Source organism: Vipera ursinii (genome assembly GCF_947247035.1).
Source record: "Vipera ursinii genome assembly, chromosome: Z".
Lineage (NCBI taxonomy): Eukaryota > Metazoa > Chordata > Lepidosauria > Squamata > Viperidae > Vipera > Vipera ursinii.
Window position 1 is genome coordinate 28,078,935 of NC_139517.1, and position 24,227 is coordinate 28,103,161.

General features: G+C 40.6%; 1 protein-coding gene across 3 annotated transcripts in view; it reads right to left on the reverse strand.

Annotated features, from left to right (window-relative positions):
* Positions 1–20,043, reverse strand: part of AP2A1 (adaptor related protein complex 2 subunit alpha 1) — a 35,655-nt gene extending 15,612 nt beyond the window's left edge. For all 3 annotated transcript variants that reach the window (XM_083378494.1, XM_083378493.1, XM_083378495.1), the window contains exons 1-9: positions 19,906–20,043; positions 13,872–13,940; positions 9,236–9,378; positions 7,850–8,043; positions 7,057–7,186; positions 6,065–6,166; positions 3,095–3,203; positions 1,675–1,825; positions 726–894 (exon numbers count right to left, since the gene is read on the reverse strand). In XM_083378494.1, the coding sequence (XP_083234620.1) occupies positions 726–894; positions 1,675–1,825; positions 3,095–3,203; positions 6,065–6,166; positions 7,057–7,186; positions 7,850–8,043; positions 9,236–9,378; positions 13,872–13,940; positions 19,906–19,972 (1,134 nt within the window). In that variant the 5' untranslated portion in view covers positions 19,973–20,043. The remainder of the gene's footprint in view (positions 1–725; positions 895–1,674; positions 1,826–3,094; positions 3,204–6,064; positions 6,167–7,056; positions 7,187–7,849; positions 8,044–9,235; positions 9,379–13,871; positions 13,941–19,905) is intronic.
* Between the last annotated feature and the right edge of the window lie 4,184 nt (positions 20,044–24,227).

Here is a 24,227-nt window from a genome sequence, read left to right on the forward strand (position 1 = left end):
TTAAAATGACATTGATAATGCTAGAAAGCTGCTTTGTAAAACAATCAAATAGATCAAAATGAAAAGTACAAACTTTGGGTTTCTAACTCCAAATGCCATATTTGACAAAATGACTGTAAATTCTACATAACTACTGAGTATTTCCTTTTGACTTCAATTGAGTTTTTCCTAGGTTTCCCAATGCTCTACAGCAGAGATGAGCAAGCTTTGGGCCACATTTTTTTCATGCACATATATATGGTAGTGCTGAGATGGCTACAAGGAGTGTTAAAGAACAGATGCATTTTCACCTATTATTTGCTGAGAAAAAAGCTAAAAATTGAATGACTGAAAATTCTGCCAATGAATTTTAGTGGTGTAATTTGGAGGCTGGGGTTCCTTATGCAACCCAGAATTCATAGTTTGTTCCTTTTTGTAATTTAAGGCTGGAATGGAAACCTCTTTTAACCATGCCTACCTACCATCAATCCAGGATGAGGTGCTAAGATTGTGACACATAGTATAAATGTTTCATTCACTGTTAATAGAAATTACATTTAATAGCAGAGAAGTTACTAAAGAACTTTGTTTGGGAAATGGCTGTGTGACTGAGCTTGCCTTCTCCCTCACTATCTGGAAACAGAACTGAGAAATTTGGGGAAGTCACTCTCTCAGTCTTACACCTTCACTCCCCATGAAAATTGCTTTTCTCATTTTGCTCTGCATATGCAATTTCAGAATCTGACCTTTAGAGCATTGATGACTGTTTCAATGTGGGTCTTGACAGCTTCATGTGAGAATTCAGAGCTGGCTAAGGTACACATGCTCTCCAGTGCTAGGTATCTAAGGTTGGTCTCTCGATGTTGCAGGAACTGGCCTAGTTGATTGCATGCACGCACCAGCAGGTTAGGTTCACTGCAGAAGAAGGCAGGATTAATTGCAGAGTAGGTGCAGCAGGGAGTATTCTGTATCTAGCTCAGCCTGACTATGAGTCTCTCCACTTTTCCAGTGTGCCAGCAACCCAGCTCATTCTATAAAACCACTCTTTCTTATTTTTTTCATTTGGTTTTAATGGTTCTATTGGTTTCTCTGATTCTGCTCGCATTTAATTTGAAACTCCTGAAAGTCACACAATATTTTTCCCCAGAGGTTTGGATCAATCAAAGCAATACTGAAGAATTTTGGGTCTGTGGGCTAAAGAGAGATTATGTTGTTTCTGTTTAGCCTACTGATGTCTAAGCCAGATCTTGTTCCTTCTGCACAAATTGGGAAAACTCACAACTGATCAGATTTTTTAATCTGCTTCTTTGTAACAATCAATTGAAACCAAATTACCTTTATAAAAAAAGATCTTCTGAGATGAGGGGCATTTAGGAGAATTCTTTTGGCTAATTCTCCCCTCCTCAAATGTTGCAAAGACACGTATCCTCGCCCCACCATCCCATTGCAACTTAGCTTTCAAAAGGTCTCCAATGTATCAACAGTAGCAATGGAGCTATTCAAAAAGTTAGTTGTGCAACAAGATGAGCATTTTTGAGGAGAAGCAGAGTATTATGGAGAACAGGATATGAATGCAGCTCTGGAGGTGCAGGGAGGACAGGATTAATTGCCAACGTGGATGCCCTTGAAAGAGAATGTATTTCCCAGCTCCAATCTCATAGACTTTTAGTACTCGAAACCAACTTAGATGCTTGCCTGTCATAGTGGATGATGAGACTGATAGCTTCAAAGAGGATGGCATTCTTGGCATTGGAGTGCTGGACTTTCTTGGACTTCGGGGGTTCCTGAGCCTTGTTGAGGATAGTCTCCAAGCATTCAACCAGGCGCCCTTTCACTGCTGCATCTTCTGCAGAGAAAACAAAGTACGAAGTAGAAGAGTAGCAACTTTGGAGGGATGCGTTAGCTTAATAAGTAAGAATCCTAGTGTTGTGGCCCTGACCCCCGAGCCTGTCCTACCCAAGGAAGAGGACTCTGAGGATGATGGGAACTGGCAAGGCCTCCCTCTCCGGGACCCTCCCCTCTGGCAAGGCCTCCGTCTCCATCTGAAGGCCGATAGGAGCAGCCTGTGATTAGCCAGGCTGGGAGTGAGCCAGAGCAGCTGCAGCAGATGGAGAGCAGCGGAGATGAATCATGGCTAGATCCCCAAGAACGGCGCAGAGCCAAGCATTTACAGCAGCGTAGGAAGAGTAGGAGGGTCAGGGATTAGCTGAGTCACTGAGCCACACCCCACAAGGTACAAAAGGGGGTGTGGCTGCTCTCAGGACTTTGTGACGAACAATAAGTTAATCAACTTCTGGTCACATCTTCAGAAGTCTGTCGGATTTATTACCTGTTTGAAACCCTGGCCTGAATTCTTGACAACGCTTCTGTACTTCTGTTTCTGGACTGTTTGCTTGGACTTATTTTGAGTAATTGTTTGGAAGTTATCTCATTCCAGCTGACGCTTGAGGTAACGAGCTTATTTTGGCTGACTGTTTGTATTTTGCTGCCAAGGCCTTATCAGAAGGCAATTACTAAAGCCTGAGGAATTAACCCTTGCTAGTCATGCCTGCTAGTCTGTCTGTTTGTACCCTGGGAGGGGGGGGGGGAACAGAACACCTAGTCCCTATAAGTCGTTCATCATATCTCTCCACCCACCCCCTGAGGATCGATATGGCCATCCGTTCTGTTGTTCTGAAAGTCCCCACAGGGCAATGCAACCAAAGCTCAGTGGTTTTGGAATACTACAAAAATAAGAGGTATTATCAGGGTCTCTTCCTTCATCAAATGCCAAGGGAGAGGAGAATAGGAAGGGCACGAGCACCATATTTGTGCAGGCTCATTAATAGAGCAGGAAAAAGGGATGTCCTTAAACAGGCCTAGAAAAGAGATTTAAGTAAAAACTTTATTTATTAAATTCATATCCTGTTTGCCAGAATGCATTCAAAGCAGTCAATTATCCTGTGATAAATAAAAATTGCTGTTGTGATGAAGAGGTAAAACAGACTAATAATAAAAGGATGTGTCGCTTCTGTGCCTTTTACTAAGGAAATCAGCAAGAGGTTCAGGCAAATATTCTACACCAGGAAGCCGGCATATTCCAGTGCTATCGTTGACTTCACTGAGCATTCATTACCTGGGGGAGGGTAACACTGCAGCAGCCGCAGAAGCTTGACTGAGAGCCAAGGGGCTGGCACAAAGTAATAGGTGTAGTCCTGGAGGTCTGTGGAGGCCGAAGAGACAATCTGAAAGGAGAGGATACAAGCAGGGCAGCCCAGAGAGTCAGTCAGAATCTCTACATCTGGTCTATCAAAACAATCATATTCCCCAATGATCACTATGCCACTATCACAAAAAATTGTCGTTCGCAACTCCCTAAAACTAGCTATATCACAAGACTCAGGGGCAAACTGTAGGACGATAGATGGCCCTTATACCTCTACTCCCAATTCAAGGCCCCAACTTCCCAAGCTACTATTATGGTCAAAAAAAGAAGGCAGGCGTGTCGTTCAGCAAAAGAACAAAGAACGGTGTGCTTAGCTTTGTCAGGAAGAAGTTGGAGAACACAAAACTCTACATATCCATATATACTGTTGCTCTACCATTACGTTGTATTTTGTCTGAATAAATATTGCATACACTGCAACATGTTAACAATTTGCACAGTCTTAATTAAAAGAGCAGGAGGGAATGGAGGAAGCTATCAGCCAGGAAGAAAAGCTGCCATTAATGGGGAAAACGTATGAGAGAAGCTCCAAGAAATCCTCCTCCACATCCTATAGGCAACTGTGCATGTTCTCAAGGTGCTGCTCTGCTCTCAAGTAGATATTTGCTCCAAAGCAGGCAAGCTCACAGCTCTGAACAAGGGAAATGATTAAGGCTCCACATCAAAGACCCCTTCCTTTTGTCCCTCCACCATCCAGTGACAGGAGGACAAAGCCATTCATCACAGCCATGACTAGGATGCTGTCCTCTCTGTCATCTGCCCAAGTTAGTCTGCAATCCTCACTGCCTTCTTTTGGGTATCTAAGCTCAACTTCTGTATCAGACAATCCACACCCAACAAATAATAGAACGCACAAGGGGGAAAAAGAACAGTCACTGTATTTTCTTTGTAGAATTAAGATGTTGCAGCCTCATGCACAGACACCTTAATTAGTCACACAGGAGCATTCCAGGTGTTGTTGTTTCCACTTTTTATTAAATAAGCTGTTCGTTCTGATTTGCTTTATCTTAAAATGCTATTATTATATCTCTCTGTAGACTCCATCTCTCTGTCTACAGTCAAATACTACTCAGTGGTCTCCATCTGATGCTACAGACTTGCTTCTAAGCCCCCATAATATTTTAGACATTCTAGAATATTTATGTAATATTTATTTCCCTTATTTTGTATTTTATTTTAATTAACTGTGATTTCTGTATTCTCCTGCTGATCTATAACCGAATAAAGAATTGTTAATGTTAATTAGCCACAGTGGATTCCAGGATCGTTATGGTTTCCCAACCAACATAAATTCTATCACAAATGTCTTTGGAGATTCTCAATCATCCAGATCATGGTTGTCCCAAAGGTGCTTTTCTAAAAGGCAACTGGACTTTCTTGGGTTTTTTTCTTGAAAATATTTTGCTTCTCATCCAAGAAGCTTCTTCAGTTCTAATGGTGGAAAATGGAAATTTATATTTTTTTGCAGCCATCCCCTCACTGACACACTGTGGGTCAGTTGTTTGCTCTCTGAGAATTGTTGAGGCCACTTGGGGGTTTATCTGTATCCTCTGAGTCACCTGAATCAGAGTGTCATGGGGTCCCGCATTGTGGCCAATCTCTACATGAAAGAAGTAGAAACAAAAGCCCTAAACACCTTTATACGAATTCATAAAAAAAATGGAAGCCTTCACCAAACACATCAACACTGTGGACAGGAACATTAAGTCCACATAGAAAGATGCTAAGGAAAATAGTCTGGCCTTCCTGGACTGTGCAGTACATATTAAGGAAGAGAGAAGGCTTAACACTGAAGTTTACAGAACACACACACACACAGACACAGAGAGATCAATATCTACATTTTGATTCTCACCACCCACTGAAGTGCAGACTGGGAGTGAGCAGAACCCTACACCATCAGGCTGACAGTCTGCCTACCAGCAAAGAGGGAAAAGAAAAACAAAAATACATCAAGGAAACCGTCAGAACTTGTGGCTATCCCAAATGGATCTTCATTAAAGCTACTAAAACATCTGCAGGAACTCCTCTATAACAGGCAAAGAAGAGAACATCAAATGGATCAATGATGTCATTCCACATGTTGCAGGAATATCTGAAAAGTTCAGAAAGATTTTGAACCAATATAACATACGCGTGCACTTTAAACCAAGAATACATTAAGGAAGAAGCTTGTCCACAAAAACACCCAGACACAACTGAACAACATGTTATATGCAGTGCAATGCAGTGAGACATATGCAGATCTGTACATTGGAGAAACAAAACAACCACTTCACAAATACACGGCACAACACAGGGGAACAAGCCCATCAGAATAGGATTTGACAGTCCATCTACATCTGAAAGACAAAGGACACTCTTTTGAAGACAGCAAAGTTCTCATTCTGGACAGAGAGGACCACTGGTTTGAAAGAGAGGTCAAAGAGGCCATCTATGTTAAAACTGAACAGCCCTAACTCAAAAGAGGAGAAGGAATACCACACCACCTATCTTCTGCTTCCAGTCCTTTCAGTAGTCCCAAGAAGTTCCACACTCATTTGCATTCTGAATCAGGTGCCTCTGAGGATACAGATAAACCCCCAAGTGGCCTCAACAACTCTCAAGAGAGCTAACAACCGACCCTTAAAGCGCTAATGACCAGATGACTGCAAAAATATATATATCTTTCCATTCCCCACCATTGAGTTAGAAATGAAGAAGCTTCTTGGATGAGAAGAAAATTGTTTTCAAGGAAAAAAACAAGGAAGTCCAGTTGTCTTTTGGAAAAGCACCTTTGGGTTTTTCACAAATGTTAAAATAATGCTGAAACAAAACATGGCAGTGCAATGATACTAAGCAAAGAAATGGATTCTTGGCTCTTCTCCTTTCTTCACTCACCCTGCTGAGCCTGGACACTGCTAGAGAGACACATGTCTTGAAGTCATCAGGATTTTTTTTGCAGAGACAAGCAATGAGGCTGACAGCAGCTGTGACCACACCCTGTATTGTGAGGAGGTGTAGGGAGAAAGATGGAAAACTGAGACCACGTCTATAGGAGCTGTAACAAGCAATCAATGAAGAAACTGGCAGTAAATCACAGACTGTGGTCATGTAATGTCTTGCTTAATGATCACAGGTGAATTGCTTAACTACTGCAAAGGAAATAACTACAGTGGAATGACAAGATTTTTGCTTAGTGACCTATTGCTATGTGAGCCAGGCCCAACTGTGACCATTATGTGAGGACACCAGCTAGGATGGGAACGATGAGAGCTGAAGACCAAAACATCTGAAAGGCATCAAGTTGGAAGAAGGTCAATATAAAAGTCTGACTATTGTAACCTGTGTTCTTATTAATTTTATTTATTTATTTATTTATTTGATTTGTATACCGCCCTTCTCCCCAAGGACTCAGGGTGGTGAACAGGGACATAAATATCAAAATGCACAAATACAGGGATTGAAAACAAATTAAACCCTAATGCCCAAATGCAGAAGATAAATTACATTAAAACAATAATTAAAACAAAACCCGTCAGACCAGACCGGATTGCTCAAACAGATAGGTTTTTAATTTAATCTTATTAAATTAAACCATTTTCTGTAACCATAAAGTACAGTATGTCAAACCATACATTAACTAAATAAACTTGATATTTGGAATACAATAAGTCACAAAATTAGGAAGATTTAACTTTATGAAATTTTCACATATATAGCATGACTACACTTCTTTTAATAGCTTGGTTCCTGAATTTAAGGGAGTAAGAATGTAATATTGAAGGGATTCTACTACACGATAATAAATTGGGAGGACATACCCTATGCAAATTGCAAGGGTGACAAATGACTTCATGTCCAAAGAAGGGAACTCAAGAGAGACAACATACCATGTGCTGGTCATTCAAAAGATGCACCACACGTGAGGTCCACTCTCCCATGGGCACCAAATCAGGTGAAGTCTTGTAGAGGCGCAAGAGGCAGAGGGCAGCACTCTGCTTTACACTGTCCATAGTATCACTGAGGTGTAATATGGACAAACAAAAGGGTCAGATAGTTGGTATTTTATCAGAGGAATGATAATGTCTTGCTAATGGGAGATTTTAGGTTCAATCTCTGACATTACCAGATACAAGAATCAGGCAGCTGATAATAGAGAAAATACTTGTTGCTTGAGGTATTGGAGAATCTCTTGCAATCTTCCTCCATTTGAGGTATGAGCAACTGAGACCTTTCAGATACTGCTGAACCACAATTCCCAAAAGCTTCAACTGAGAGACCCTTGGTGTTGTACTACCTCCAGATATTACAGAACATTGCTAAAATCTGCCCAAACCCAGGCTTTTGGGGTATATCCAGGCTACAATTGCTGAGGTTTTCACTATTCCTTTTGGATGGAAATTCTGGGGATTTTAGCTTCAATGAAACTGGAGGGTCTGGGATTTTTATTTATTTTTATTTATTTTAATTCCATTTATATCCCGCCCTTCTCCGAATACTCAGGGCGGCTTACAAGCTTAGCAGTAGCCTTCATTCTATGTATATGCCTGCTTATTAGGGCTTTCACACACACCCCAAGCGGCATTATTATACATAATAAACCAGCCTCTGATATACCTAAATACCATAATGAAAACTACCCGTCTTACTCCATAAGTCCTTCCTGTACTGACTCTATCTTACCCAGCCACCAGTATTCGGGGAATCTCGGAAGCAAAGGCCTCTGCCATCTCACGGCTGCCAACATTGGCGATACAATGTAGGGCCAGGCACATGAAGGTGGGATTGCGACTTGCCAAGTCATTCTTGATAGCATTGTTGATGAGACGGATCAGCTCACTGTTGGAGTTTACCAGCACTGAAATGAACAGGTATCCCTAGAGGAGTAGATACAAAAGGAACAGAAAGAATAAAAGATAAATTAAGCACTGTAAGACAACCAGGGGCATACCTTTATTATAGGAGTAGAAAAATCAATGATCCTCCAAATCTTGTTGCACTACAAATTTCAGCAGGCCTAGCCAGTATAGCTGTGATCAGGAATGCTGGGAGTTGTAGTTAGGAAGAATTGCATTTCCCACAATCCTGCCTCAGTGAGGCAAACGGAATGCTGAGGATCACTTTGTTCTTTAGCAGACAAGGGTTGTTGTAAGGTTGGCTAGATGCCCCAAAGTGATAACAGCGTGCTAGTGAATTAATGTTGATATCTTCCATGGAACACAAGTTTGTAGGGGCACTTCCTCTGGCACTTTCATTAGCTGCCCGACTAAGCATGGGGAGTATTTTTTCCTTTTTTTAACTTTCAACAAGCTCATCTACAACTTTATTAGAGAATAATAATACTTCTCATCTTCTTATCAGAATGGCTCCTAATTCAAAGACAAAAAATGCATCTTGTTACACTAGTAGGAAAAAGGGAAAAATCTCAAATCTCCTCTGAGGCCTACTTCACATAAAGTAACAATCAAGATGGGAACATTGATTCTGGATGGCAACAATCCATAAGATTATGAAAGTGAGGCTAGAAGGAGTTGTGCATTTGCGTGCTGTAACTTGGTTTTTTGCATTCAGTAACTTGCAGAAATGAAGGCATTGCCATAGTACATGTAAACTAAGCCATCACATGAAATCACAATATGGTTTGTTTAGGCAAATGTATATGCAGCAGCTATGTTTTGTTTACTTAAATTTTAGGCAGAGCATATTGCAATAAACCCAGACATTTGACTGTACATTCCTGGAGCTAGTATAGTTAGAAGGTCAGACTAGATTTAGTAGAACCCAGACTGATCAGGTGCCAATTATCCTCTCTGCTTCAAACTGAAAGATTTGTTGGGAGAATTAAATAAACCTCAGCATAGCAATATTGGGGGATGAATAGGATAATCTATATATAACACATAATTCAGAATCAGAATTTTCCAGATAAATTTACAGATTTGTTAATAGCCTTTTCTCTCCACTGAAATCTATCAGGTGTCATTTACTTTTCACATGGAAAATCAAAATAATGAGCGAGTAAAATTCAGGATTGTTTTTAAAGATCGCACTACCATTGGGCTTACTCACAATCTGTTTTTCTGTATATTTGTTGGAGCTGAGCAAGTTGACTGCCTCCATGTGCCCAAAGTCGATGTCATGGCCCAACAGGAAGATGAAAAGCAGCTTGCAGACATACTTCTTCTTGCTGTAACCATCCAAGGCTTTATCTCCTGAGAGGAGAGAGAGAGAGGTGGGAAGTGGGGCAGGAGAAGATCACTTGCCCTGCTGAAAGGAGAGAGGCATCTGCAAGGCAGCTACAAGGGAGGGGAAAAGGACAGCTACAACAGTACCTTGGCCTTCTGTTACAAGCGGAAGGCCATTTTTTCAGCAGGAGTCAAGTTCACAGGAAATATCTTCTGTTCTCCTTTTTATGTGGCCAAAATTCCTGATAAGATTACTTTTCTCTATTACTCTTCTACAGAACCAATTTGGAGGAGGCTAATATAAGCTAAAGATATGCAGATGATACCACTCTAACGGCAGAAAGTGAAGAGGAACTAAAGAGCCTCTTGTTGCGGGTGAAGAAGGAGAGTGCAAAAGTTGGGTTGAAACTTATCATTAAGAAAACCAAGATCATGGCATCCGGCCCTCTCAATTCCTGGCAAATAGATGGGGAAGAAATGGAGGTAGTGACAGATTTTATTTTCCTGGGCTCCAAGATGACTGCAGATGGGGACTGTAGCCAAGAAATTAAAAGACGCTTGCTCCTCGGGAGGAAAGCCATGACAAACCTAGACAGCACACTAAAAAGCAGAGACATCACCCTGTCAACAAAAGTGCGTATAGTCAAGGCTATGGTCTTCCCAGTTGCAATGTATGGCAGTGAAAGCTGGACCATAAAAAAGGCTGAGCACCAAAGAATTGAAGCCTTTGAACTCTGGTGCTGGAGAAGTCTCCTGTGAGTTCCTTGGACTGCAAGGTGATCAAACCGGTCAGTCCTAGAGGGGATCAACCCTGACTGCTCTTTAGAAGGCTAGATCCTGAAGTTGAAACTCAAATACTTTGGCCACCTAATGAGAAGGAAAGACTCACTGGAGAAGAGCCTAATGCTGGGAAAGATTGAGGGCAATGGAAGAAGGGGACGACAGAGAATGAGGTGGCTGGATGGAGTCACTGAAGCAGTAGGCGTGAGCCTAAATGGACTCCAGAAGATGGTAGAGGACAGGAAGGCCTGGAGGAACGTTGTCCATAGGGTCGCGATGGGTTGGACATGACTTCGCAACTAATAACAACAACTATAAGCCACATAATATTCTATTCTGATTCTCTGCCTTTAGGTTGGGATGCCAAGATTGGGAAAGTTCTAGTTCATCAGATATCCCAATGGCATAAATGAAGCCCCCAATGGGTTTAGAAGTTCTGTTTACTACAGAAGTCACACTGGGGAAACAGCAAAGGCCTTGATGAACACTTCCTGTCAATTCTTAGCTACTCTGATCAATGAAGCCGAGAACACAGAGTTCTCCTTTTCTCCATTCACATTCTGATAAAAAATGTGCTTGCTTCTATCTATAGACATCAGTGAATGCATTCATATGGTACACATCAATGAAAAAATAAAACTATTTCCAGGAATATTATAAAACACACTTCCAATGCAATCTATAGACCGATTTTGGACAGCAACTGGATCCTTCACACTCTCAACCCCCAACAATGATTGAAAGATTTACAGTAAAAGAAAATGAATGTAGTATAATTTGAACTTTGGGGTAAGAAATCATTCTTGTGTTCCATTTTGACAGTTGTCCTAAATGTTTTTATGAGTGTAAAGGAAAGGTTGGCAATCAAACATTTGAAAGTGGAAGCATTGGGGATCAAAGGCAACCAAGAGAAATCACAACCAAGTGTTCTTTCTTGAAAATGATTTAGATGCAAATGGGTTAAGAACTTTGGACATAATATACTGATGAAACAATAAGAAAATATGTGACTGAAAGATTTATATTATGTTATAATTTAAAAGGTAATTTTAATGATGTCACATTAGTTCACCAATCCAGAAAAATTATCCAGAATGTATGAAAGTGCTTCAAATCTATGTTGGAAATATGGGAAATATGAAGGGTTAATTTATCCTGTCCAATGGACTTGTAAAAAAGGCAGAAAAGTTTGAATTTAAAGACACATAAATGAATTATACCCACAATGGAGGAATGGCTGGTGAAGATGACACAATTAGCACTGATGGCAAAAGTAACTTGTCTGATAAGAGAAAGGATAATAACTACATTTATTAGTGACTGGAAACTGAAAGAAGAAAAATTAACATAATTTATGTGTTTGATGATTTAGAATGGATAGATTATGGAAAAAAGATTATGTTATAACCTTAGAGAGAGGATAAAATATAAATGTACATGTGACTGTGACAAAATCTGGTATGGAATTAACAGAGGGGAGAGTAAAGAGAAACATTAGACTTGAATCGATGCTACATAGGAAACAACAGAGGATCCCCCTAATTTCTTCCTGGCATTAACAATGCTTTAGCTTAGCAAGATTTTGTCTAAGGGCAAGCATACAATAAAAAAACTGATTGATCTTTTATACATGTCATTCTTGGCTTTCCACACCTGAAGTAATTGCTAACAAGATCCAAAGATCTTTATAACTTTTTCCTTTCTATTTCTTTTCTTTTTTTAATGTTTACTAAAATAATTTTATATATAATAAGAAATAGAGTCAAAGAAAAAAACTACAGTAAATGTGGAAAAACAAAAAAAGGAAAAGCAGACTAAAAAAATAGAAAAAATAAAAATAAAAGAAGAGAAACATGAAAAATATAAAGAAGTGGTTTCTGATTTAACACTTGGCAGTTATTTATACAATTTTAATCAAACCTCTTTCTCTAAGATTACATTATAATTCCCTTCTTTCTATAACTTGTTCTTTCTAATCATCAACCACAAAAGCCATAAAATCATTTTCCTTTTTAAAGAAAAAGTTGATAAGGGATTTCCAGTAATTGATGAATGTCAATATAGTAACAAATCTTTCTCTAATTAAAAAGTTAGTTTAGTTATCTCAGCAGGTTTTGTGAATTTTCCCATCTGGTCTTCCACAGTGGGAAATGTTCAATCTTTCCATATTTATGTATATAATAATCTGACAGCAATAATTATATATTGAAATAAACTTTCTGGCAGTTTTTTAAGTATGCAACCATTGGTCCTAAAATCAAAGTTCTGTCTTCTGTTGAATATTAATCTTTGTTCATATTTCCAACATAATTTGGAATGCCTTTATAAATTCTAGGTAATATCGCTAGAAATAGCTATATATACTATTAAAGATTTTTTTAAGAGAATAACTGTAACATGGTTATGATCAGTTTGGAAGAAGAATAAGATTTGCAGAGAGGGACTACATAAACCAGGAATCTCTTGATTTTTGAACTTCTATGGAGACGGATGTTTGGAACCAAAACTCTGAAATAGATTCAAACACAGAGAGACAAAGACATTGTGTTATTTAGAAATCTGAAGACTGAATTAGCATATGTTTGTTTGTATGTATGTATGTATGTGTGTGCGTGCATGTGTGTGTGTATGTGAAGTCAATTCACTCTGTGTTGGGCTAAGAGCAGAGCTGTCTACTTTGGATAAGAAAGTTTTGCCTGAAGTAATTGAACTTGCTGCTTCTCCTTTGGAGCTCTTATTCTCCCTTTTAGCTACCCCTTCGGCATAAGCAGTTGAAGTGTGCATTCTAAGAAGCCAGTTCCCTGATTTAATACCTTAATCTTAAAATAAGAGATAACAACAAAATGGCACTTGTTAAATCCTGTTAATCCAAGCTGAAGCACTTGTGCCTTATTTTATATAGAATGATGAAGGAGGAGATGGAGAAGGATTTCCTCTCCAGAACAATATGAATTGTGCTGCAAGAGTCCAGATCTATGGAAATTGAGTCAATATTGAGATCAAGGAGGGACAGAGTTGCATCTAATTGGCTAAATGGAAATGGCTTCTGGGAGAAATAACTCTTGAGTTTCATTAGATGGGAATTTACTTTATAGTGCTACTGGTATGTAGAGTACTAACACAAACAACTCTTAGACTTAGAAGAGACAGGAAACTCCTAGTTCAATTTGAGAGCTTAGAATTACAGGCATCCATTGGAAGAGCAAATGATGGCACATATGTAATGGTGTCATTACACAAAATACACAAACTACTTTTGGCAAATGTATGACACAAGCAATTAGAGCATGTGCAAGATGATGTTAATAAATGCATGTCGCCATTTTGACATCATTGTGTTTTGTTACAGTCAATACTAACTAAAATCAGATATTTTCTACTTTACTTCATTGTTCTAGTTGGAACAGGTTAGCTTTTCAGCATTTCAACCTTGAGTTCAGGGCCATTCTTCATCTGCTGGCCACAGACCTGCTACATACAGTTGCTTTCAACGAAGCATCAGTGACATGTATAATACAAGATAGATGATAGTGCTTAAACCAGCCTGAAAAGTGCTAGAGAGGAGCCTGGTTGTCAAGGGAGTGAGAGAACAAAAACAAGAGACAGTGAATAAACTGGACTGAGTCACTGATAGAGCTGCTGCAGGAATTTGTGGTGAGAAAAAGCTGGATTATATTGCAAAAAAGTAAAAGAGGGTTTGGAAAAGGGAGAAGGAGAAAAAATACAGTGCAAGAACTCACCCTTAAATTTGGATCGGATATTGGCCAACTCCTTGTTAATTCGTTTAATTTCAGCCTCTTTACTCTTACCTATAAATGAGAAGCAAGGAATGAAACATGGACAATACCCAACCTCCACACACAATCATCTGTGTCTGCATAATGCTCATTGCATGAGACAACAAAAATAAACATGAGGAAAAAAGATAAATGCCAACAATTGATGACAAACTACCACATATGCTTCTTGAATAAAACAGCGTGAAAAAGCAAAAACTTCCCCAGCCTATTCTCCTCTAAAAGAGTTGGTCTATAATTCCAGAATTCGTAGCCATGTGCACTTCCCACATATCTGGAAGTACCCCCTCAGAGATGGGTGCTGTATACTAAAACCAGGAGCTACAGGTCAATCAGGGGACTCAGAATTTTGGTCAGAGCAGGAGGAGGCAGTCTGCATTATTGTACTGTTTTTCTTCAATCAAAATACATTCTTCTCAAGCCACTGTTTGGTAATAGCTCATGAAAAGATATTTAGGTGGAAGGAATGGTATAATTTGCTTCTGGTACCAATTTAAGGTGTTGGTGTCTATTCTTGCAAACATTTATAGATGTGTATGACAGTGTACAAAGAAATCTCTTTCCATATATTCCTTCTCATCTACTAAGACCATCCTCAAAAGCCCTGCTCCAGGGACATGCTAGTCTGCAATTAGTAGATGCCCACTGCAGTGATTCTAGTGAATCCCAGTAGTTGTCCCAGACTATGGATGCCTACCAAGTAAGTCAGGCCTGGTACCTACTGTTCTTCTGGGCCAAAGATGCTTTAATTCTTTTTCATACATGTGATTCATGACCATATTCATATCTGAAATGTTATGCTATGACACTTTTTTAACCAATCTTTATCTGCTGTCCATGATGTTTTGTTTTTATGTTGTATAATTTTCTTCAATTGTTTTCATAATAACTTTTAGAGTGTGTTAAGCTATTGTAAAAAAATTATGTTAGGGAGGCACAAAAGCAAAATAAATAAATAAAATTCAGAGAAAAGTCTTAGTGTGTACACATCCCTGGAGACCATTTTTCAATTAAAATCCATTTTTTCTAGCTGTGGATCTTCTACATCTTAGAGTCCCTTGGTATTTCCTGAGGTGATAAGCCCCAGACATCAATCCAACAGAGCAGTGGATAGTGCACCCATTCTTGGATGGTTGCAAAAACCACTGCAACATTGCTACACAAAAGAGAGAAAACAGATCTATATCTAGCAAAGCTGGAGAATAAATGCTCCCAGGAGGCTATGGGAACATTTGCCCATTTAACAGGCAGAAGGTGATCCACAATTAAGTTAACTCAGCAGGATGAGGGCTGAAATAAATAGACAGTATGCATAAATGCTCCTAGGATGGAGCTGCTTTGTACATGAGGCATATTGGCTGTGGGACATGGGGGGAAAAGTGATTTCTTGTCCAGGATTTAAACCATTAAATATTAAGAAAGAAGTCTTTGGAGAAAGCTAGTACTTGATTTGGAGAAATTGATTGTAGGAGGCCACATCGGTACTTCTATTTTAAGTTAAAAAGTACAATTTTAATAAACCCAGGTGCTAGTAGAGACTGGTAATAATTCTATTCATCAATAACAGAACATAATGTCCTTTGGATTTTCTTTAAATAAATGTAGAAGAAAATTAAATTGCTAAATTCTACAATGGAAGTAAAGCTTTGAGCCCTTTGCTTTAAATAGTCTAGCAATATCTTTTCTACTGAATTAGGATTGCCAGGTCTTCCCTTGCATTTCTTCTATTAGGTTCCCTTATTTAACACCATGCAACCAATAGGTACAGCATGACCTGTTTAATAGTGGGGAAAGCTGTGCCTAAAATAAGTGAAGGATCCAAATGGGAGGGAATATTATTTGATTTGAGATTTCTTCAGAAGAGAAAAATAATAATTTAAGAAACAAAAATAATTAAAGAAAGTAGATCCATCTGCCTTTAAGTGTGAAATAACATACTAGTATATTTAACCCATTCATTCCTCTCTCAGTGAAAGCAAAAAAAATACATACCCTATCCAATCATAGAATCATGTCTTAAAATGCCAGTTCAAACCAGAAATAAACTTTAAACCATAATTTAATAAATCAGCCTCTCACACAAAAAACAAGAATAATGAGATGCACGCATGTATTAGCTTGCCGTGTTTTCCCTATATTAGTTCATCAAGCCCTCATCTTGAGTTTCAAGTTAACTGACAATGCGATTGGAGTTATCACAAGGTAGGTGCTATTATTTACATCATACCATGGAAGCAATCCTCTCAAGGCTATTGTATTTCTTTATGTTTATATCCTGGCATGCATATTCCAAAGATAAAAGGAAGATGACCAAAGAAGACTTAGAACCCAAAACACATGCTTCCTTCTTCAACCTGCCAAAAGCAAATGATCCAAACACTACTACCGTACTTCTATTCTCTATCTTGGGACAGGAAAATTGGCCTCTAAAAAGAGAAAGCTATGTTTCCTCACACTCCTTCCTTCCTTCCTTCCTCCCTCCCTCCCTTACTTCCTGGATGTTCAAACAAAAATTACACTCATAGGGGTCTCTCCCTTTGTCCCAATAGCACTCTGTTGAGGGAATCTGAGGCCTGCCAACTTTTATTTGCTTAAGAATTGCAGTTCCTTAAGAACAGGCAATGTAAGAGCTCTTTGTTCATCTCTCTGGGTAGCTGCAACTATATTCAGAAGTGGGGAAATTCCTTTTCCAGAACATGTTAGATTACAACTCCCATCATCCTTGTATACTGGCTTATAGTCATGCTTATCTGAGTTAGAATTCAATAATATCTAGATTCCTCTTTACAAGATCAAAGAACGTAGGAATGCATATCTAAAGAAATCCATGCCACAGGAATTAGCGGTCATCAGATCTGTAAAATGTGTTTTTTGTATTTATCACATCCTGCTCTTCCAACAGGAAGTTCACAGAAGCTTTCAAGGGCCTCAGTTTCACCATAACTATGCTTTCTTGCACATCAGAAAGTTCTAAGCCCTGTTTGAAATTCCTTAGTTATGTGGCCATCAGATCTCATGCAATTTTGTTAGAAGGCCTCTTGCATCTCCCTCTACCCAAAACAAATGTGTTAAATAAAATTAAGATGCAGCCTTCTCTCTAGCTTTTTGAACTCAAGCATAGCTCCTCCCACGTATTCTTCAGTGCTTACCTGGCTTCTTATTGCTTCATTTACTGCTGCTATATAAAGTCTAAATTAATCTGATCTGTAGAAATTTCTCTCTACTCTCATAAATTCCAGCATCCATTTCTGCTAGTTTAGTGACTGAAAGATCTTTCTTATCATCCTAAAATGTGGACCCCGAGGCTTTGAAAAATATATGCCTGACTTCTACTGATTAAATCTACTATACTTACAATAACAAAAAAATCCAGGTATTATTCATTTATAAATATCTTTATAAACAGAGTATTTTCTGAAACTTGGGATGGGCATTGGACAAGAAGGACATGGTTTCTTCATTTTTAATTGCTGCTTTTACAAAGAAATGTTGGCAGCAGTAGTCTATGCATAACAAGCTGCATCTAACAAAATATCATTTTCCCCACAGCTGTTAAAGCTACAGAACCTTCCTTTCCAAACAAACTTTGGCTGTTTTAGGTTTAGGACACTACTTTTTTGGAAGTGTGTCACAATCCTTTCCAAATTTCCATAATTCCTGGCTGGGAGTAATGGGAGATATCTCCTGAAATCTGGAGACCACAAGAATGCCTAATCCTACTTTAGCTGAAACTTTCAGATGTAAAGAATGTGCATTACCACCACAATGGAGTTAAAGCATCTTCTGGTAATATTTTCGGAGATGTTAAGGCTAGCTGGCACTAAGGCCAAAAATTCTAGACATGGAAAGCCTCCCTCCAAGCAAATTGGCTTATATGGTCTGCTGGTGCTAGGCCAATTCACATGGACTTTAGCTACAGAACGATTTCAGTATACAGAAGTTGTTGCAACATAATTACAACTACCTAATCAAATCAGCTTTTAATGTTCTCCAGAATAGTGGAGTTATCAGCTTACATCTAGACTTTTTCATTGAACTGCAGGGATGGTTTAAAGCAGGGGTGTCAAACTACCAGCCCGTGGGCCAGATGCGTCATGCTGAAACCACACCCACCCCATTGCTGGCAATGGCAAAAAAAATCACGATATGTCACGACACATCACGTGACGTTGCAAGTTTGACACCCCTGGTTTAAAGGAAAACTAGCCAGCCAGAACCTAAAAAAGATTGTGTGAGCGCTGTTGATTCCGCTCCGCAGAAAACTGCTCTAGCAACTGCTACTTAGTTTTACTGCATGTATTATTCTTGCAAAACTAACATTGCTGAAAAAAGGAAAGGTGGGGGCAATGATTAGGATTCCTAAGAAGGAACTAGAGGGGTTGGCAACCTTGGCTCTTTTATGACTAGTGGACTTCAACTCCCAGAATTCCTGAGCCAGCTATGCTGGCTCAGGAATTCTGGGAGTTGAAATCCACAAGTCATAAAAGAGCCAAGGTTGCCTACCCCTGAAAGGGGAAAAAAGATTGACTCAAACAAATGTAATATTAGTTAGTATTCAGCCACAATGAAATAACCATACCAAATGGCTTAAATAGAAAACTCTAGATCTGATTTAAAATCTCTGCATTTAAAATATACTGTAACACCGTTGGGTCGCCTGATCATTAGAGCTTTTTCATGACTAAAGAAGCACTTCTGAAAAATAAGGACCTGAATGTTTGCTATCAAAACCAATACTTGAATATTTTTTTCAGCATTACTGAAGGAAGCTAGAAATATATGCTTTTTAACCACACTCTATCGGGCTCACCCATTTGACTTAAATGACAACTAGAACTTCTCCAGTTTCAAACCTATATTAATGGGACATGAATGCCACAGAAAAGCTAACAATTTATAGTGATTAGAAGCCTTCCCCAGTTTAATTTGTTTTCCACAGGACAATGTGAATTCCTCAATCTTTCTTACTCTTATGCAGATTCTGACCAACAATCTCTTATTTTGCAGTAACATCCCTGCAATAAGGCTTATAAATACAGATTACTAGCAATGAGAAAAACTGTACAGATAAGTAATTTCAAGGAGTTTTGTATCAAATATAGTAAACCTACCTTTAAGGCCTTCTGCAAAGGTCCAAGGGCTCTTTTTTAAGACTTCACACACAGACTCCCAAATACATACAATCTTTCCCCAAATTTACATGCCCTAGAGTCTATGGCAGTTAGCAAGCATACTGTACTTATCCATCTGTCATGTGACAACTGTCTACCTCCAAGCAATATCTTTGAATATATTTATAAATGGAGGCAGCAGGAAATAGGATAGATGGAAACCTCAGGACCCTTTTCTTATTCTCCACCCACTCCGGTTTCCCTATAATGGCCATGATCCTCAATTTCCACCTCTCTAAACAACTTTTCTGCTTCACTCCCCACCACCCTCTTTAAATAATAAAAATTTCCGGCTTACGCAAAATAGCCACAGCAGACGCAAATCTCAGGTCTATAGGGGGATAACTTCAATTAACCAGTATCCTTACTGACTGTGCCATCTTTACTCAACTTGTATCCTCTTCCAATTACTGACAGACCTCTACCTATCCAAACGGCGGGCATGTCTGGTGACTGGCAGTCTCGTCCTTACCCGGACATTAGGTCGCCTCCCCCCCAGCCTACCTGCTTTCTCTTTTCCGAAGCCCCGCTGAGCAGACAATCGGGCTGCGAGAGTCTCTCCCCCAGGTTAAAGTCTTTTGCCTTCACTCGACTAGCACCCCACCCTCCAATAAACCCATCACCACGCTTACTCTTCCGCCGCCGAGCACAATCATGGGCCGTTTCCACCCTCCCGTTCAGGAACCCGCCCGAACTCTCCCCAAGGTCCAATTCCACCCCGCACCCCCTGTGCGCATACAATATTCTCTCGGTTCTGAAGGATCCTTCTCTGCCTCCCAGCCTTCCCCATAGGCGCAATCACTTACAGTTTCGGATATCGGAGATAAATACGGCCAGGCCCCGCATCCCGTCTCCCTTGGAAACGGCCGGCATGGTGACGAGATAGAGGATCGGGACCACGGCGATGCTCCGTTCCGCGCCCGAACCTGGCCCAGCTGCGCCGAACCGACCCAAACATATCCGATTGGTCCCTCGTTCCGTCCGTCACGAAACGTTTTCACTTCCTATTGGGCAGAGGTGCCGCTTTTCAAACCTGCGGTGCTTTCTATTGACAGAAATAAGTCAGCCTTCTAAGGGATTGGGTAAATAGGTTTAGATCCCGCCTGCTCTTCTCCCTATTGGATCTGGTGAACCTTAATGTCAAGTAAGTCCCCTCTACAGCTCTGCATTTTCCATCGGGGATAGGTTCACAAGAAGCCCGCCTGAGCATGCCTCCCCCTGCGCCCCTTCGCTTTGAATCTCTTGATAGATTTTAAGAAATGTCATTCAAAGGCCGCCCCGCCCATTTCCTCCTCGACTTGAGGGATGCTTCTTGCGAAATCAGCAAGCGGAACCTCCGCTCGGGGCTGGGCGGGGGACAGTTCTTGGGAGCTCTTATTGGGCAAGAAATCCACGTCCCCCAAGCCCATCCGTGGCTCATTGGCTGAAAAGGCTGACGGCGGAACGGCGGCAAAAGAAAGGCTGTGGAGAAGAGGCTTGGAGACCGAGCTGCCTTCCTGGGAAAGAGCGACGGGCACCGTCAACAAATTCCAGCCAATTGGCTTTGAGAGTAGAAGACACAACGAGCAAGGGCGGCCGGGCGATTTCTGTCTTTCAGATCCTCAGAAGATTTTTCTTTCCCCTTTAAGGGCAGAATTTAGTTAAGGAAAGAACCAAATGTAACTCTTAATTCATTAGGACTAAAACCACAAGTATATTCCGTTTTTTTAGGGTGGGCCACAATATCCTCCAGCGTCTACATCTTTGTTTCCATTCCTTTCCCATTCTTTTAGGGTTTTTTTTACCTGTGGGAGAAATGTTTTCCCAGTAATACTTTTATTAAATCATTTTTCTCTCTTTTCCGTGTGAGTATGAGTTTAGGAACTAAGAAAACTGAAGGCGCCAGCATTGTTTTACCATGGCACGTGTAAACCTATGGCTTAGCTTATTTGCTACATAGAGCCTTTAAGTAACCTGAATACAGCTTCGAAAACTGACTGAAACAGTTTGATTAGCTCATAACGCTAAGATGAAATGTTAAAGCTGTGTTTGACATAAAATGGCATGGTCTGTATATCATGCTAAGGTATAGGCAGATTTTCATTTACTAAGATAAAAGAAGTTACGATTTAGTGTTATGTGGAAACTAGCCAATGAATATATTGCATTCATATCATTCAACACCCCCATCCTAGAGAAGGAAATTTTGGGGGGATATTAAAAAAGGCAGAATATTATATTTCCCCAAAGGAATAATAGAAAATCTTAGGCAGAAATCACCCCACAAGTCTCTCTGCCCCAACCAGAAACTAGCTTTTAGAAATGCAGATTTGGTGATTCATTCAGGAAGACTGGGGCCAGGAACCTTGAAGCTGATGGGATCACAAAGATCCCTGAAATCTACATCCCCCACCCAAAATCTAAAGACATGGCCTTTAGGATATAATAGGATTAACCCACCACCATTAGAATACCAAAAGAGCACACTGAACCTCAGGTCAAAGTTCATTACATAGGAACAACTCCAAACAAAGCCCAAAGGAGGTATAAAAATCCTCCACTCCCAGCTCCATTGTCAGTCACCCCAGAAACATGCTGCTGTCACTGAAGTTTCTGGCAGCAAAATAAACAAGATCTTTCTAAAGCAGTCTCCATTTTGTTTATTCCTGGATTGGATTGGACCCTGATTTTTATTTCAACACTGCCTTTTCTTTGGGAGTACAAATTGGCATATATGGAGCCCCGGGGCAACTGTTTTGAGGTCATGACAGCAGCTGGAAGATCCCTGCCCTACCTACAAGTTGGCTTGTAGATAATAGATGTTTCCTAGTGGGGTGCAGACAAGGAAATTTGTGCTCATATTAGATATTGGCCTTGCCTATAATGGCCAACATTGTGGTGAAGACCATCTGGCAGTCCAAAGAAATAAATGAGGCTGGAGACACGCCAGTAGGGATTGAGAGCACCAAGAATCAGCTGGGAAAGCCTACTAGCATCAAAGGCTTCCCCCGAAAGAAAAAAGCTGTCTCTTTCAATGGCTGGGTCACCTGGGAAGGTAAAGGGTGGAGGTAGAATTCAATAGCTGCAGCATGTGAGAACATACAGGAAACAGGATGCATAGTAGCACATCTGTTTTGTATTCAGAAGGTTTCAGATTCAGTCCACAACATTTCCAGGTGAAAAAGCCTGTAGTAGTAGAAGATGCACAAAAAATAAATCTTTTTCTCCACATCATGGAAAATTGCTGCCCACAGATCTCAGCTTTGTTGGATACAACTCCCAGAATTTTTAGGCTATATAGTCAAGGTTTGTAGTCCAACACTGGACTAAGTCGGCAGTTGACCTTATCTGATCTAAAGCAGGTACTGCAATAGTGGTTATTGCTATTAACCAAGACATAGGAGAGACCATCTTGCCTGGAGGTAGTATCTAACATCAGCATTGTGTTGTTTCTAGCATGGTCTGGTTTTGAGTTCTAACAAGATGCAGAGGCACTGCTCAAAAGCCAGTCAACCCTTCTGCATACATTGCCTTGATTCAAGCCCAGGAATTCACACTCTCGGTTTACTTTTTGGGGCAAATATATGAGTATATGAGTCTGCTTTCTCCCTATGCTTTGTCAGGATGCTTTTTGTTGTACTTTGACATGTTGTCAAAGTACAACATGTGTACATTGAGATTAGCTGAGCCTCCCCCCCGTGCTCTCTCCCCCCAACACACAGTGACAACAAACCCTCCATCCTACCACACCATGTGAACCAACTACACCACACACCGGCTCCCAAGTCAATTCTGCATAAATTCACAGAGATTATATCCCATTTAAAAGCCTAACAGCCCACGGATAAAAGCTATTTTTCAGCCTGTTGGTACGGCTGGGTATACTCCTATATCTCCTGCCAGATGGTAGGAGAGTAAAGAGATACCGTCCAGGGTGTGAGTCATCCCTGAGAATTTTCCTCACTCTTCCAAGGCAACGGGCCCTGGCGATGTCATCCAGTAGTGTCAGGGGACAGCCCACAATGTCTTGTGCTGTGCTCACTACCCTCTGTAATACTTTCCTGTCCGCGGCTGTCAGACCAGCATACCAAACCACAATACCATACGAGAGGATGCCCTCTACCGGTAAAAGAGGGTCATTAGCTGTTGTTCTACCCTGTTCTTCTGCAAGACCCTAATAAAGTGAAGCCTCTGTTGGGCCTTTCTAGCCACCTGGGTTGTGTTAACTTTCCAGGTCAGATCTTCACAGAGGTAGACTCCCAGAAATTTAAAGGAGGAAACTCTCTTCACACAGTCCTCGGCTCGGCTCGGCTTTCAACACCATTTTGCTGAGCATTCTCATCGAGAAGCTGACTGACTTGAAATTCTCCCCTGCCATCTGCAATTGGATTCAAGACTTTCTTAAGGATTGGTTACAAACAGTGAGGGTCCGGTCTGCTTTGTCCACCCCACTGAAGCTTTGCACTGGCATGCCACAGGGCTGTGTGCTTAGCCCCTACCTGTACTCTTTATACACTTATGATTGTGGATCATCTGACCCATCCACTGCGATAATCAAGTTTGCAGATGATACAACTGTGGTGGGTCTTATTACAGGTGGGGATGAGACAGCATATAGGGCGGAGGTACAAAAACTATCCATATGGTGTAGTAACAACAACTTGCACCTAAACATTGGCAAGACGAAAGAGATGGTGTTAGACTTCCGGAGAAAAAAGGAGGAACCTGCCCCACTTTACATCAGGGAGGACTGTGTGAAGAGAGTTTCCTCCTTTAAATTTCTGGGAGTCTACCTCTGTGAAGATCTGACCTGGAAAGTTAACACAACCCAGGTGGCTAGAAAGGCCCAACAGAGGCTTCACTTTATTAGGGTCTTGCAGAAGAACAGGGTAGAACAACAGCTAATGACCCTCTTTTACCGGTAGAGGGCATCCTCTCGTATGGTATTGTGGTTTGGTATGCTGGTCTGACAGCCGCGGACAGGAAAGTATTACAGAGGGTAGTGAGCACAGCACAAGACATTGTGGGCTGTCCCCTGACACTACTGGATGACATCGCCAGGGCCCGTTGCCTTGGAAGAGTGAGGAAAATTCTCAGGGATGACTCACACCCTGGACGGTATCTCTTTACTCTCCTACCATCTGGCAGG